The 17,415-nt window shown below is 36.8% G+C and overlaps 1 protein-coding gene across 1 annotated transcript in view; it reads left to right on the forward strand.

Moving 5' to 3' along the window:
* Window positions 1-13,116, forward strand: part of ALG13 (ALG13 UDP-N-acetylglucosaminyltransferase subunit) — a 75,844-nt gene extending 62,728 nt beyond the window's left edge. The window contains 5 exon segments of the mRNA XM_055081705.1: window positions 1,633-1,818; window positions 5,379-5,419; window positions 7,185-7,368; window positions 10,688-10,946; window positions 12,228-13,116. Of these exon segments, the coding sequence (XP_054937680.1) occupies window positions 1,633-1,818; window positions 5,379-5,419; window positions 7,185-7,368; window positions 10,688-10,946; window positions 12,228-12,279 (722 nt within the window). The 3' untranslated portion in view covers window positions 12,280-13,116.
* The last annotated feature ends 4,299 nt before the right edge of the window (window positions 13,117-17,415 follow it).

The following is a 17,415-nucleotide window of genomic DNA, read 5'->3' on the forward strand; positions in this document are numbered from 1 at the left end:
TGTCTTTTCGGCAGCTCCGCGCCCGTTTCTGGAGCTCCTTTACGCGGTGCGCTTAATCCCCTCTCCTCTCGCACCAGGAGACAAAGAGGCGAAAAAAAAAAAAAAGTCTCTTGTCTTTTCGGCAGCTCCGCGCCCGTTTCTGGAGCTCCTTTACGCGGTGCGCTTAATCCCCTCTCCTCTCGCACCAGGGGACAAAGAGGCAAAAAAAAAAAAAAAAAAAAAAAGTCGCTTGTCTCTTCGGCAGCTCCGCGCCAGTTTCTGGGGCTCCTTTAAGCGGCGCGCTTAAACCCCTTCCTAGCGCACTAGGAAGCAAAGAGGGAAGAAAAGGTCTCTTGCCTCTTCGGCAGCTCCAGACTTCTCCCGGGCTCCCTCCCGGCTAGCCGTGGCGCACTAGCCCCTTCAGGCTGTTTTCACTCTGCCAACTCCAGACCTTTCCCTGGGATCCGACTGAAGCCCGAGGCTCAGCTCCCAGCCCCCGCCCGCCCCGGCGGGTGAGCAGACAAGCCTCTCGGGCTGGTGAGTGCCGGTCGGCACCGATCCTCTGTGCGGGAATCTCTCCGCTTTGCCCTCCGCACCCTGTTGCTACGCTCTCCTCCGCGGCTCTGAAGCTTCCCCCCTCCGCCACCCACAGTCTCCACCCGCGAAGGGGCTTCTAGTGTGGGGAAACCTTTCCTCCTTCACAGCTCCCTCCCACTGGTGCAGGTCCACATTGCTGCCTTAATCATCATAGAGGAATGTATTGATATTTAAACATAATTGTATTTGAATTTCTTATGTCAAAAACTGTGAAACTCCTAAGTGACTGTGGTTTTTAAACTATAGTAACAGTTATAGAAAGTTAAAGGGATAAGATAGTTCATCTAGCCTGTCTGTTTTAGATTCTGTAGGTCCTTAGAAATGGAGCTGTTACGATTTAGAGTTCTCTATATTCCTCTGATGCTACCAAGTAGATACCTTCAAGGATTGCTTAAATGTGTAATCTGTGCAATTTAGTCTCTCTTATTAGCTTCTACATCTTGTGATTTGGCAGATGGCTGAAAACATCCTTAACTTTGTATTAAGCTAAGTAAAAATTTTGCTTTAGTAGTTTTATTTATGTACATGTTAGCTGATGTTCAAAATCTTGGTAGTCAAGCCTCTGTAGTTTCCAGTTTTTTGCTTTTAATGTCAAGTAATTTCCTTAACTCAAAATAACCTGTAATGAACTCCTACTTTTCAACTGGCATGTCTAAAAGAATATGTGCAATTCACCTTCTAAGTTTTTGTGTGTGGTTTGTTGTTGTTGTTTTTTTTTGTTTGTTTGTTTCTGCGGTACACGGGCCTCTCACTGTTGTGGCCTCTCCCGTTGCAGAGCGCAGGCTCCAGATGCGCAGGCTCAGCGGCCATGGCTCACGGGCCGAGCCGCTCCGCGGCATGTGGGATCCTCCCGGACCGGGGCACGAACCCATGTCCCCTGCATTGGCAGGGGGACTCTCAATCACTGCACTACTAGGGAAGCCCTAAGTTTTTGTTTTTGAGTCAAACCACAAGAGTTGCTTGACCATATTGGGAACACAAATGAAATAGAGGATGAGCTACTGCTTATAAGATGTTACAGCTGTACATTGCTACTTTGTTTTGTTTCTTTGTTAGTGATTGCTTCAGCATCCTATCCATACCTGGCTGCTCCTATTCCCGCTGCTGCTGCCTCTCTACCACCTCCACCTCCTCCACCACCACCTCCTCCTCCTCCTTCTCTTGAGGTGAGAGAGGCTTCAAACTTACCATCACTACCTCCACCTTACTCCTGTGATCCACGTGGCAGTGATCTGCCTCAAGGTAAGTAGATTTTGAGACTTGGGTGAGGGTTATTTAGGTCTGTTTTTTTTTTTTGCTTTTGTAATTTTAAACTTTAGAGCATATCTCTCTTTGGTTGACCAATGAGGGTAGGGTGGTGGACCAAATGGAAATTGACTTGAGAGCATAATGCTAGGTAAATGACTAAGGAAAGAAGGAACCGAAAGCTGAGAATATCTTCTGCATAATCAAGAAGTGTATGGTTGAGCTGATTCACACTGCTTTTCTAAGGTAGCTACATGTCTGCCCTGAAGAAGATTCTCAACTGGATATCTGCTCTCAGTTATTTCTCTTGAAAAGCAGGAGTTGATAACACAATTTTCTCCATTTCTTTTATTTAATGTCTACCACAAGTGCGTGAAATTGTTGCATTCTTGATATTTAAGATTCCAACTGAATTTTGAAGAATTGGAAAAGGTTTTGGGGGGAGGAATTGTGGGGGGGCTCTGATCTGCCTTGGATTTCAGCCATGTGGTGTTTCCTTAATTAAACTAAGGAGTAGCTTTCCATTGGAATTTTTTTGTTACCCCTCAGTTTGGCAGTGTATCTCAAAAGAGAATTGTAGTCGAAAGTTGTTTGTAGCTTATTCATACTTTTTTGTTGTTGTTGTTGTAACATTCCCTTGATTTTTCTAGCTGCTTTTCTATTCTGTTTTGGTTTTTTTCAGCCCCTGAGGTAGTCACTGGGATCTTCAACTCCATTCTGTTCTTTTTCCCTTCCTTAAAACTTGATTATCAACTTTATGTAGATGATTTCTAAATCTGTCTGGCCTTGGCCTCTACCTACTTGCTAGACATTTCACTTGGCTTTCTTACTTTTATTTCAGACTCTGTCTACAATGAAATTCCTCATCTTCATCTCCCTTCTTTCTTCTCTTTAGGCCATGCAGAACATTGACTCTTTTCCTTGGTTTTCTATTTTATTAATAATGTATCATTGAACAATGATCCCTTTACTCCTCTCCCCTCACCTACCTACCTCTGCCCAAGATCTTCTCAGCACATAATGCTGATTTTGCATTTTCCAGCATTTTATTTCAAAAATGTTTAGACATACATGAAATTTGAATTTTAAAATGAATATTCATATATCCACCACCTATATTCTGTTGTTAACAGTTAACTATACTTGCATTAGCATGCATTTCTCCATCTTTTCCTCCATCCATCTCTCTGTCCATCAATTAATCCGTCTTTTTGGTGCATTTCAAAGTAAATTGTAGACATCATTCTTCCCCATTAAAAACTTGAACGTACATATCATTAACTAGAGTTTGGTATTTATTTTTTCTTTTGATGTAAAGTTTACATATAATGAAATGAACAAATCTTAAATGTATACTTGCTGAGTTTTGACAGATGAGTACATGCACCTGTGTAACCCAAATCCCAGTCAAGTTATAAAACATTATCATTATCCCACAAAGTTCCTTCATGCCCCTTCCCAGTCTTTCCCTACCCCATCTCTACTTCCCCCAGAGACAACCACTGTTTGATATTTTTCTGCCCTAGTTTTACCTGTTTTAGAATTTCATGTGAATATAATAATACAGTATGTACTCTTTATGGAAGGCTTCTTAAACTCAATGTAATGTTTTTTGAGATTCTTCCATGTTGCTGCGTATTATCAGTAGTCTATTTGCTTTTATTGCTGAGTAGTATTTAATCGTATGGGTATTCTACAGTTTGTCCATTCTCCTGTTGAGGAACACGTGGACTATTCTAGTTTGGATCAGTTATGATAAAGCTGCTATGAACATGCTTGTCAAAGTCTTTGTGAACGTGTTTTCATTTCCCTTGGGCAAATACCTAGGAGTGGAATTGATGGGCATAGATAGGTGTGTGTTTAGTTTTATAAGAAATTGCTGGTCACTTTTCCAAAACTGTACCTTATCTCCTTCTACTTTTATAAGAACTCTATGCACCTGGTTTTCTACTTCTAAGCCTTTGCTGTCATGGTGATTCTACTCAAGTTCTCTCCCCCTCTACTCTTCCATCTAACTTCCTATTTAAATCCTATCATTTTCATGATCCCACCCCCCAGTTACATTTCAAAGTGATGGTTCTGAGTTCTTATAGTCCTTACCTGCCACTTTTTTTAACAGCTTGAGATATAATTCATATATACCATGCAAGTTATCCGTGTAAAGTGTATAATTCAGTGCTTTTTAGTATATTCACAAATTTGTACAACCGTCACCACCGTCTAATTCCAAAATATTTTCATCACCCCAAAAAGAAACCCTGTACCCATTAGCAGTTACTCCTCATTCTCTCTGCCCCTGGCAACTACTATTCTGCCTTCTATTTTTTTTTTTTTTTTACTATTCTCTATAGATTTGCCTGTTCTGGACATTTCATGTAGCTGGAGTCATACAATATGTGGTCTTTTGTAGGCTGGCTTCTTTCATCTGGCATAATGTTTTCAAGGTTCATCCATGTTGTAACATGTATCAGTATTTCATTCTTTTTTTCGGCTGAATAACATTTCATTATATAGATATACCATATTTTATTATCTATTAGTTGATGGACATTTGAGTTGTTTCCACATTTTTGCTATTGAGAATAATACTGCTATGGATTTTTTGTGTGGATGTATGTGAATACCAAGGGGTGGAATCCCATGCTATTTGTGGATTTACTTCCTGCTATTATCTTTTCATATTCTTTAGCTAGAGCATTACGCTTTATACTATATTCCCACATAATAGTCAAAATACAAGCTCATTCTTTTAAAGTGGCAGTAAATACATTTGTATGTATTGGGAGTCTCCAACTTAAGAAAGAGGGGTTTTCTGAGAGTTTGTTAGTGGAATCAAGTTACATTATCTTATTTATAAGAATATATGTGAATCTCAGGTCAATCAATAAATATATTTAGAGATATACTTGAAATGCTAAGGCTATTCCCTCTTCTCTCATACATCTACTTTTTGTTCATTTGTAAAATACTTTAAAGTTCTATGTCTGGAGAAATTTTATCACCTTAGGGTATAACTTATTTCGAGTTACCTTGCTCATTGCCTCCTCTTTTTGGAGTCCTACTGGTGGTATGTTAGTCATGTTAAATAAAAACAAGGTGAATTGTTTCAAACAGTGCTGGTTATCTTAGTAGACATCACTAATCTTGGCATTTATAGAACATTGGTTTGTACTATGTATTAGCTCTGAAGACCAACATGATTGCTTTTGTAGTAGATTTGTATTAAAGTAAAATTTTAGTCTTGAGACAAGCAAGAAAATGCATTTACTAGAGTCTCTCTGAATATTTGCAGAGTAGTATTCCTGTAACATCTGTCTAATGTTAAGAATAGAAATAAAATCTGTATTTGTTGATTAAACCTTTTTGGCTCAGAAAATGATCTTAGCTATAGTGGTAGGTAAATGGTCATTTACTATAAGGTAGAATTGAGGGTAGTGTTGATGTGGGAAGACTACATTTGTTGTATCTACCTTAATACTGAAAGAGAAGAGCTTTTAAATGGTAAGTTTTAATTGTTTATGTGATCTAGTCACTAAAATTTAAATTTTTAATTTTAGATGCAAAAGTTTTGCAGTACTATTTCAATCTGGGATTGCAGGTAAGAGTCCTGTTAAAATTGCTTTGATTAAAAAAAAAACAAAAACCTCTAACTTAAAAATGTAAGCCGTTTTGATAATCAGACTCTTGAACCTTAAAACCCAAGAACACTGTGAGGGACCTAAAAGATTTATTTCTGTCTTTATATCTCTGAAGATGATACAGGTCAGTTTTCTACTTTAACCTCCCAATGCTTCAGTTTCTCTTATAAAATACTTGTAAATTGTCATGAGTGGGGGCCCTACGAAATACAACCTTAGCATATATTGGCCTCCATATTTAACATCATATGCCAACCCTTCACTATGCTTTTCTATCTCGAAATAACAAGTGTATTATTCTGTTTACTTAAAACATTTTTGTGGCTATTTCTGCATTTTCTGTGAAAAGTAATCTGACTAATTCAAAGACATTTAAAGAGCTGTATTATTTTTAAAGCACTCATGTGTTCATAGATATTTGCCAAACTGACTTTTACCACTTCCCTGAGTTGTAGAAAGGGAGTACTGACAGATATCTTAATATCACTGAAAGGTGTCTCTGATTTCAGGTAAGAGCTCTTTTACTTTATACTTTCAGGGATCATTTTCCCCCTGAAATACACTTCTGATATAATAAGATGACACATTTTCTGAAAAGGAATGACGCATCTTAAGATTTAGCATATGACATAGTAAACCAGATGGTCTCCTGGATAATACTCAGATTAGTTTATATTTTCCAAGACACTGATTTCCCTAAAACATTGGACATATCATTTCCAGAAAACTATACTGACTGGCACACATTTATAATTTAAGAGTAGTAGAGTGGGTTTTTGTTCTCTGAGACTATATTTCCTAAATGCAGTTTCAAGAATTGAAAAAATAAAGTGCTTGCCCCTTCAGTTATGTTTGTTTATTATAGTCACCTGTGGAAACAAGGCGGCGGCAGTTTATTTATTTATTTGTTTATTTTTAGTATTTTTATTTGTTTTAAATTTAAGTATAGTTGTATAACATTGTATGTTACAGGTGTACAGTATAGTGATTCACAGTTTTTAAAGGTTATGCTCCATTTATAGTTATTATAAAATATTGGTTGTATTCCCTGTGTTGTACAATATAGTCTCCTATATTTTACATCATGGGAATACAAGGAAATGTAGAATAGATATTTTAATATTTTCTCATATTAAAAGTAGTAGCATTCATTATGGTGCATATGGAAAATACTAATGTGTAAAGAAAACCGAAATCACCTGTATAATCACTGTATACTTTGGTATATTTCCTTACAGCTTATTTTTTTTTTATAAAACATGGACTATGCTATGTAATTTTGTAAACTTTTAAGTTAAACGATATGAACATTTTTTCTTTAAATATTTGACACCATGATTTTTTTATTGCCTGTATTGTATTCCATCATGGGTATATCATAATTCGTTCATCCAGTTTCTTATTGTTGAATATTTAGGTCGTTAATTTTTTTTGCCTTTAAAAACAATGCTATAACAGACACCTTTGTATACAGATCATTGTGTATATCTCTAATTTCCTTAGGGTGCTTTCCTAAAATAATTCCTAGGTCCACATATGAGATACAGAGGCTACGAAAGATCTTAAAGTTGTTATAGAGAATAGATTTTCTAAATGTCATATCATTTAGTTCAAAAGTCATTGTTATCCCACCTGGAAATCATGGCCCAACTTTTTTTTTCAGTGAAGAATGGTACTAGTTTAAGAAAAGGAATAGTAAAGTGTTTTTTCCCTTTCTTGCCCAAGTGCTATCACCACAGCTTGTGGCACTCCATGGTCTGTGTGCCACAGATGCAGCAGCAGCAGCAGCTTCATGTAGAGAATTACCCAGTCTATACTGAGCCGCCACCTCTGGTGAATCAAACCATTCCTCAGTTACACAGTGAGGTGGGGAGACGAGATGGCACACAGGAAGATGTATCAGCACATGGTAAGTATGTAATGAGATTCCCTGCAAGAAAGACAATTGGATTTTATTGTGTGTAATTTAATAATAGCCTTCAGATATTATACTAGACCAACATTTCTTAAAGCATGGTATGTGAACCTTTTGGGGTCCCTGAGACCCTTTCAAGGGATCCACGAGGCTAAAAGTATTCATCATAATACACGGATTTTGTCCCTTTTGCTGTGTTAGATTTGTATTAAGGGTGCAAAAATCAGTGGCGGGTAGAATAGCTGGCACCTAAGCACAAATCAAGGCAGGGGCACCAAACTGTGCTAGTACTTAGTGTCTTCATACTCATGATATAAAAATGCCAGTTTTATTTATTTTGTGTTTGATCAAAGACATTCTTATTTTACTAAATTTTTATTCTTTGAATAATTGTACTTAGTATTCTGTATGACAGACTAGGAAGTATTCATAAAGCTCTCTGCATACTGACGTATGGTGATTAACTTTAAAGAAGAGGGTTTGTAAGCTTGAGTTTCGAGCTAAACTAGCTGACTTTTCGTGGAACACTATTTTTACTTGAAAGAGTGATAGACAGACTATGGCTATTCAGACTTGGGGATCCGGCAGACATTTTCTCAAATGAACAGCTAAGCCTTATCACTTCAAGAAAAGCAGCGGATAGTATTTTTTGTCAGAGATAAAAATTCCAGCACTGAAATACAGGTTATCCAAAATTCTGATTTTTATCTACCACCATGATCTTGACAGATTCCAGTACTTCATTAACTCTTCTAATAAAATAGATGGTGGGGGGGGCTATTAATGAATGTGGTGCTTTACATTGTATAATGAAATGTGTCAACATTTGGTAGATCTGTATAACTCAGTGAAATAATATTTTCCCAATTACCAATGTATAATCATACCTGTGCATGATTTAGTAAAAGATCTATCCAAGAGGCAAGATAAAACAATGGATTTTAATGTTAACAAAGTATGAAAAGTCCACTTTGCTACTGACCTCTAAGAAATTACCACTTACCTAGTTTTGGTATAGCATCAAAGAATATCTACAATTATCTGAAAAGCCTAATTATTAAGACTTCTCTCTTTTCCAGCTACATATCTGTATGAAGCCAGATTTTCTTCATATATTTCAACTAAATGTATCATAATAGATAAAATACAGAGGCAGATATGAGAATCCAGCTGTCTTCTGTTAAGCCATACATTAGAGATTGCACAAATGTAAAACGATGCCACTGGTCTCACAATTTTTTTTTTTTGGAAAATACAAATTTTTATGGAAAATGAGTTTAACATAATGGGTTTATTTTTACATGAAATAATATTTTTAACTTAGTTTAATTCCTAATGTGGTAAATATTGGTAGATATAACCCACATAAACAAAAGCTATTTGGGATCCTCAATTTTTAAGAGTGTAAAGGGATCCTGAGACCAAAGAGTTTGAGACCTCTGTGCCAGACCATAGGATGGTTGCTTTGTCTATGAGTTCACAGTATAATATAGATGGGGAGGCATTTTCAAGGATTTAGAATAGGATCTTTGGACTGCCCTTCTTAGAATCAGCAAGAGGTAGAAGAAACGATGTGGACTAACCTAACCAAATCTGTTTTCCATTCCAGCAACTGCTACTTGATGGTTGTGATTTTGGCTAAGTTACTTAACCTCCCTAAGCCTGATTTTGTGTAAAGTGGGAAATAATGTATTTTATGACTTTCCAGTGTTGTTATAAAAACTATATACCATATGCTAACACGTATGTATGGAATCTAAGAAAAAAAATGTCATGAAGAGACTAGGGGTAATACGGGAATAAAACACAGACCGACTAGAGCATGGACTTGAGGATATGGGGAGGGGGAAGGGTAAGCTGTGACGAAGTGAGAAAGTGGCATGGACATATATACACTACCAAACGTAGGGTGGATAGCTAGTGGGAAGCAGCCGCATGGCACAGGGAGATCAGCTCGGTGCTTTGTGACCACCTAGAGGGGTGGGATAGGGAGGGTGGGAGGGAGGGAGACGCAAGAGGGAAGAGATATGGGAACATATGTATATGTATAACTGATTCACTTTGTTGTAAAGCAGAAACTAACACACTATTGTAAAGCAGTTATACTCCAATAAAGATGTTAAAAAAAAGAGAGAACTATATGAAACCTTATATGTGTAAGTATACTGTTCCTGGTGCATGTGAGGAATGTGAATTTTCTTTCTCTCCTCCCTTAAAGAGTATTAATAGTTTTAGGGGCTTCCCTGGTGGCGCAGTGGTTGAGAGTCCGCCTGCCGATGCAGGGGACACGGGTTCGTGCCCGGGTCCGGGAAGATCCCACATGCCGCGGAGCCGCTAGGCCCGTGAGCTATGGCCGCTGAGCCTGCGCGTCCGGAGCCTATGCTCTGCAACGGGAGAGGCCACAACAGTGAGAGGCCCGCGTACCGCAAAAAAAAAAAAAAAAAAAAAAAAAAAAAGAAGAGTATTAGAATATTAGCACTATAGAATCTTATTCTTCATGTGGTGGTGTGATGTGGCCCATGGTAATAAAAATTAAAGTATCAACCTTAATTACATTTTTGTTCCATGTACCTTTTATAGAGCTGTTTTTATTGTAGTAAACATGAGACAGTGCCAGTCTTTACTTCACAAAACGAACTTAAGTTATCCCAAGTAATGAGGGACTCCTTTTTTAAAATATTTATATAGTTACTATAATAAGGTCAGAACATCATCTATTTATTTCCATTGAAACTGGTGCATGGTAGTGAAAGTGCTGTAAATTTTAAATGATGCTAGCATGTTCATGACATTCAAGAGGTGACACTTAAATGTTTGGTCTTTGGGGATGGTCTTCAGAGTTTTGCCTTCAAGTGTAGGCCAGACTGTAAAAACACCTGAGTTTTTAATTGCTAAAATAATACAAAATGGTTACTTGGATGGTGTGTGTTATACTGGAAAACTATTTGATAACTTAATCGTGACGAACTCTTATAAGAACTGAACTGACGAGAATGACTCTAGAGAACGTTTCGTTGTGTAGTCTGTTGATATCTAAATCATCCCAGGAAGATAGCTGTCTCTAGGTAGAATACATTTGACACATTGTACATACATTTATATATTTAATTTTTTTAATTAGAAAATTTTCATATTATCTTTTAGTAGCCTGTTTTAGTCACTAATGTTCATATCTAAAGTGCTCCTGCTGCAATTGCTATGATCTTTCTTGGAGTTAATGCAAAATTTCATTTTTACCTGTAAGAACATCCATTTTTGTTGATGTTAATGAATCTTTGTATATGAAGTGTGCTGTATGCTTTCTTTGTTTCAGATACTTTTCCAAATGCTGACCCTGCATCTGTCCCTCATGGAGCATTCTATTATCCAGTGATGTCAGATCCCTATGGGCAGCGACCTTTGCCAGGTTTTGATTCCTGCCTTCCTGTTGTGCCAGATTATCCCTGTGTTGCCCCCTGGCATCCAGTCGGTGCAGCATATGTTGGTTCTCAAATTCGTGGTTCTATGAGTCCTGGGCCACTTGCCTATATTGCTTCACCTCCCTCACCTTCTCATTATGTACCTCAGAATATGTAAGATTCAGCAGTATGATGTGTTCTCGCACTGCCATTTTTCTTGTTTGGTTTTTAAAAAGTGTTTTATGTTAGTGTTTAAGTGATTTAGAGTGGTTACTATTGTATCTGTCTTTAAGATTATTTTATCTTTTGATTTAAAATAGTACTTTAAAATAAAGGAATATTTCTTTGGGTTGTGAACAAGGACATTGAGATGGATGCACAACTAGCCCCATATTTGAGCATATTTCATCGTATTCAGCTGTTTTCCTGTCGGCCAGCTTGTCAACTTTGTATTAGCTGATGGTATCAGTTGATAGATGGAGTAAATCTTACAAACTATTGCCTTGGTTCAGATGTCACACATCATATTAAACCATGCAAAATTGGAAAAACTTCTACTTTTTCCTAGAAAATGAAAGAACAAAACCAAGAGCATTTGCTTCTGGGTAACTAGCTTAATATTAAGTGAGAGTGCTCTTCAGGTTTCTTAAGAATTGTCTGAACTGAGTTGTGTTCTATGATATTAATCAGTTCTGAAGGCACATGGTGCTCTGCTTTAGATTTATCCCATGTGCTGTTGTTTAATATTAGATTTATGTAACCATTTTCCTGCACAGTATTGATGTCCTTTGCACATTTAGCAGTAAATAAAAATTAGCATTTAAAATTGCTAAAATGAGTGAGATTTTCTTTTGCTTTTTCATGGCAGCAAAGAGTACCAGACATTTGATTGTTCCCATATGTTTTCCCCCTAGTATTTTGGTTGCCAGAAAATGTGAATTTATAGCATGAATTGGCAGGGTCAGTTGAAATGTTATTTAATCTCAAGACATTGCAATGCATACTACCATATCCAGTTCTTTTCCCTTGAGAATGTCCCTTTAAGTTGTGTTTCTGTTTTTAAAAAGAAAAAAATCTTAATTCTCTTATGGAACTTTAATCTAGACTTACTTTCTCATTGTCCTATATTTCTAATGGTTGTTGAATCTTTAAATTATTGTTTAGATTTACCTTGTATCTCTCCAGGCCTGCCTTGTCTTTAGCTTTCTGTGAGACACATTTTATCAGCCCTTCTGCCTTCTCCCTTCTTTCCCTTTCATCTACCCAAAGACTGCAAGATTTCCTGTATTCATTCAGTTCTCCTCTGAGGGGGTAATTCATCATGAATGCTTTGCTCTGTCTCACCTACAAACAGCTATTTTAAAAGTGTTCTTTGGTTGCCACAAAACCTATTTATATTGCCTCCTTTAAAAGTTATTTATGCTTGTGAATCATTCTGTTCTTTCCCACCTTCAGCTATACCCCAGGCAAAAAGAACCAGTTGAGACTCAGGGCTCAAGGTGCTTGAACAGGTGAAAGAACTAGAGTGGAATCCATTGCAAAGAAGATATCCTATCTTCAGTATACTGTTCTCAAGATGATTGATAACAATGAGTTTCAAATCAGTCAGTGTACTAGTTAAGGCTTCTGCTTCGTAAAAGACATGGAACTGGTAGTGTTTTGGTTTTGCATCCTGGATCTTTACAAGTCCTTGCCCTACAAGTTGGCATCTGACAACTTTAATAAAGAAAGATGGGCAACAGTGCACTGATCTTTCTAACAACCTCTGTATTAATGTTTCAGCTTTTTCTCTGCTAACCTCCTTGGTTCTCAATTTGTGTACAGATTGTTTTATGTTTAAAGGTTTATTTTAGTCAAGCTTAAAACATGGAACAACCCCTCTCCAACATTTTTCAAATATGCCAGCATTTCTGAAATGTACGTAACTCACCGCAAGTGATTGTCCTGTATCTTCAACTGTCAGTGGTTTGCTAGCTTCTAAGCAGTGTTTTAGAAGGTTGTAGTCTATCTTGAGAATGTGGGTCTGGAAATTGTGTGGTTTTGAGATAAGTACATTTGCCTTAGGCTTCCAGTTGATTTGTTTATTTTTTAAACTTGTAGGTTGCTGCCTTGCCTTGATTTCCATTACTAATTTAATGCAGTTTAATGAGATGCTTGTTATTAACTTAAAAACCCAAGATCAACCTAATTGTTGTTACCAGTGTTGAAATCAGTGGTATGAATGGTCTGTTTAAATCATACAAGTATAGTCCACTTGTTTATGCTTTATAGTCAGACTTCTCTAAGAAATAATCAAGGAGTGAGCCCTGACCCTCCTATTGTTTTATGAGTTGGGAGGGTGAAGGTAACCTGTACTGCAGCAGAAGTCTGCAGTGGTTTTTGAAGGCAGCTTCTGGGTTAAAAACAAAGTGGTCTTTCTGGTAATAAAAAAAAAAAAAAAAAAAAACCTAAGACTTAACATGTTTAATCAACCTATAGTATAAGCATAGTGGTAGACTTTTTACATATAACCTCTGTAGTTGCTGTTGATACTACAAAAGACGTCCTGTCTTTTTCTCTTGTTATACCCAACTTTCAACCATTGAGAATTGTTGTGGGAAGGCGGATATAAAGGCACTGTGGTTTGTTCTGGACCCTTTACTTTCACCACCTTCCTGAGATAAATCTGGTTTACACCAAAGGTAGAAAGCTGGATCATTTCCATAGTGAGGAAAAACAATTAGAATTCATTTTTATGCTGTGTATATTTATTCTCAAAACTAATTGTGGTTTTCTGCCTTGATTAAGAGCAGATGAAAATATTGAATCTGTTTTACTGTTGAAATTCAAGACCTGTGAATTTAAAACATCTTTCATTTCCTTAGAGCCTATAATCAAGGCATAACTTTTTAATTAGCTTTGGAAGTAAAAGTATAAACAAATCATGATTCTTTTTTATGCAAACACCATACATTCAGAACTTAATTCAGACATAAATCTCCATGAATAATGAAATAGTCCATTGGAGAAGGGTAGGGCATGAACTTAATCTAGATTTTTCTAAATCTGGGTCAAATTTTGTCCATTTTACATGAAACCTCTTTGAGGCCATTTATATTTCCATTTATAATAAAAAGAATTCAGGAGAACTAATACAGCAAAAGGCAACCTCTTGTTTCCCCCATCTTAGCTAGAATGTTAAATTTCAGTTGGAGCAACTTGATTTAGAACACTTGTCTTCTCTCCTGCCTCAGTCATCAAAGGCAGTTTCAGGGATGTATGGGGTGCCTGTATATGGAAAGATGGAGCTTCAGGAAAGGATGGACCTGAGTTTAGGTAACTACCTACTGAGTGACTAAAACTGCTTTAGAATGATAAATCTGGGTATCATCTCAAAATAATCTGGGTGGTGGGGTTTATAGATGAAGATAAGCTGCATGTTTGTAACTGTTGAATAATAACTGTTGAAGACTGAGTTCATTGTGCTATCCCCTCTACTTTTGTGTTTGAAATCTTTCATAATAGTTGAAGAAAAACTACCTTGGTAACTGGCCATCTGGAGAGGTAATGTTTATAAAGTTAGTAAAAGTTCAGGTTTTTAAACATTTTGCCTTGAATCCTGAAAAGAAACAAGATCTTAGAGACACTGTCACATAAGGTTCATAGGTACCCTTGTTAAGATATCTGGGGGTTGGGGGAAGCCTGTAGTATAGGCAACTGATTCTTATTAAAGTCCTGTAATTCTCAAGAATATTCACTAGCTACATGTAAAACTATATTAAACCATGACATTTATTTATAGTTGAAACTAATTGAGGTGAGTGAACCACTTCAGGTTTAACTGCTTCATTGTTTTCTAATAATCACCACCACCACTTTTGAGTTCACTTTTCTCCTTATGGCTGCCAGAGGGGAGCTTGGAAACCAGGAATCCTTTAGTGTTGAAGAGCTTTTTTTTTTTTTTTTTTTTTTTTTTTTTTGTCTGGTAGGTGGCTCCTGCCACTGGCTAAACCTTTTATGAGAGGGGTGGAGAGTAATTCTACAATATTGAGATTAAACTGAATCAATTCTTATGAATTCAGGCCAGTCAATGAATAAAATGTTAAGATCTATTTTAGCCAAATATTAATAATAGTTATTGATGTATTGGTGTTATATAGGTGATCAGTCCCTTCACCTAATCAACTAGCAAACCTTTTCTTGCAGATCTTATGGCTTTTTCTAAACTATATAGTACAGCTTTTTCAAACCATTTGCAGAATTATAGAAAAAAAATTCTACCCTAATACTAGGGTATTGAAGTTCTTGACTTAAAAAACCTTTTATTTCCTTACTGGTGTATTAACCAGATCAGAGTAACAATTTTTATCTTGATAAATTTCATTTATGCAAGATAAGTTCCAGAGATCTGTTCTACAACTTTGTGCCTGTAGGTAACAATACTGTATTGTATGCTTAAAAATCTCTTAAGAGGGTAATCTCATGGTAAATGTTCTTACCACAATAAAAGAAATAAAAGTTCTACCACATGTATAGTCCCACAGAAAAACAAACTTTTCTATTCAGTTGCTTTGCATCAGCAGTTGAACTTTGTTTTAATTTCCTTTCATTCTTTTAGCTCTGCTAAAAGAGCTTCAGCTACTCAAGAAGTTTTCTTCCTCCTAGTTGTTTTGAAGCACGGTATAGATTTGGCTTTTGTTAACCTAGTTCTTTTCTTTTACTCACTGCTTATTTTTTTTCCAACATTTTATTATGAAAAATTTTAAACAAGAAAGTTGAAATAACTGCAATGTACATCTGTATATCCACTACCTAGATCATATAATTAACATTTTACTATACTTACCTTTTCACATAACCATCTATAAATCCTATTTTTTTGATGATTACAAAGAAAATTGCAGACTTAGACTTAAATACACTTTACCCCTAAACATCTCAGCATGGATATTGCTAACTAGAGTTCAGTATTTGTTAAAGGTTCTTTTTTAAAGGTTCTTTTCTTTTTGAGGTAAAGTTTACATGTGATGAAATGCACAAATCTTAAGTGTTTGATGCCAGTGAATTTTGACAAATCACACATCTGTGACACCCAAGCCTTTATCAAGATAACATTTTCATCACTCCAGAAAATTCTCTCATGCTTTTCCCAGTCAATCCCTGCTTCCCCGATCCCCGTCCCCTAGGCAACCACTTTTTCTTCTGATTTTTCTCCCATCATAGTTTGTTTTAAACTGTATATAAATGAATCAGAGTATGTGCTCCTTTGTGTAAGGATTCTTTAACAAGGTATTTGGGATTCATCCATGTTGTATGTGTCAATAGTTCTTTTTATTGCTGAGCAGCGTTTCATTGTACAAAAATGCCATTCTCCTGTTGATGGAAACCTGAGCCATTCCTAGTTTTTAGATACGCATGAAGCTGCTATGAACATTTTTGTACAAGTCTTCTTATGAGCATTTGTTTTCATTCCTCTTGGAATTACTGGGTCACAGGTTAGGTATATGTTTAGTACGGAAATGAAGATTTTTCCAAAGTGATTGTACCATTTTATACTCCCACCAGCAGTATATGAGAATTCCAGTTGTTTTCATCCCTGTCAGCATTTGGTGGTATCAGTCTTTTTGATCGTAGCCATTCTGATGGGTTTGGTAGTAAGCGGTATCTCATTGTGGTTTTAACTTGCATTTCCCTATGATTATGTTTAACACCTTTTCATGTGCTTATTTGCTAGTTGTATATATTTCTTTTTGAAATGTGTTCAAATTGTTTGTGTTTTTATTATTGAGTTGTTGGAATTTGCTTATACTGGTTGCGCATCTTTTCCAGATATATTACTGCTTTTTAAATTGTTTTATCTAACCAATGTATAAATGTTATACACCCACTCACACTTAAAATAATTAGGCCAGGGCTCCCCTGGTGGTGCAGTGGTTAAGAATCCGCCTGCCAATGCAGGGGACGTGGGTTTGAGCCCTGGTCCGGGAAGATCCCACATGCTGCAGAGCAACTAAGCCCGTGTGCCACAACTAGTGAGCCTGTGCTCTAGAGCCCACGAGCCACAACTACTGAGCCCGTGTGCCACAACTACTGAAGCCTGCGTGCCTAGAGCCTGTGCTCTACAACAAGAGAAGCCACCACAATGAGAAGCTCACGCACTGCAACAAAGAGTACCCCTGCTCGCCACAACTAGAGAAAGCCCGTGTGCAGCAACGAAGACCCAATGTGGCCAAAAATAAATAAATTTATTTTTTAAAAAGGCCATATTTTTCACAGAACTAGAACAAAAAATTTCACAATTTGTATGGAAACACAAAAGACCCCAAATAGCCAAAGCAATCTTTGGAACGAAAAATGGAGCTGGAGGAATCAAGCTCCCTGACTTCAGACTATACTACAAAGCTACAGTAATCAAGACAGTATGGTACTGGCACAAAAAAACAGAAATAGAGATCAATGGAACAGGATAGAAAGCCCAGAGATAAACCCACGCACATATGGTCACCTTATCTTTGATAAAGGAGGCAAGAATATACAGTGGAGAAAAGACAGCCTCTTCAATAAGTGGTGCTGGGAAAACTGGACAGCTACATGTAAAAGTATGAAATTAAAACACTCCCTAACACCATACACAAAAATAAACACAAAATGGGTTAAAGACCTA

The sequence above is a fragment of the Physeter macrocephalus genome, chromosome 21 (genome assembly GCF_002837175.3).
Source record: "Physeter macrocephalus isolate SW-GA chromosome 21, ASM283717v5, whole genome shotgun sequence".
NCBI classification, from domain to species: domain Eukaryota; kingdom Metazoa; phylum Chordata; class Mammalia; order Artiodactyla; family Physeteridae; genus Physeter; species Physeter macrocephalus.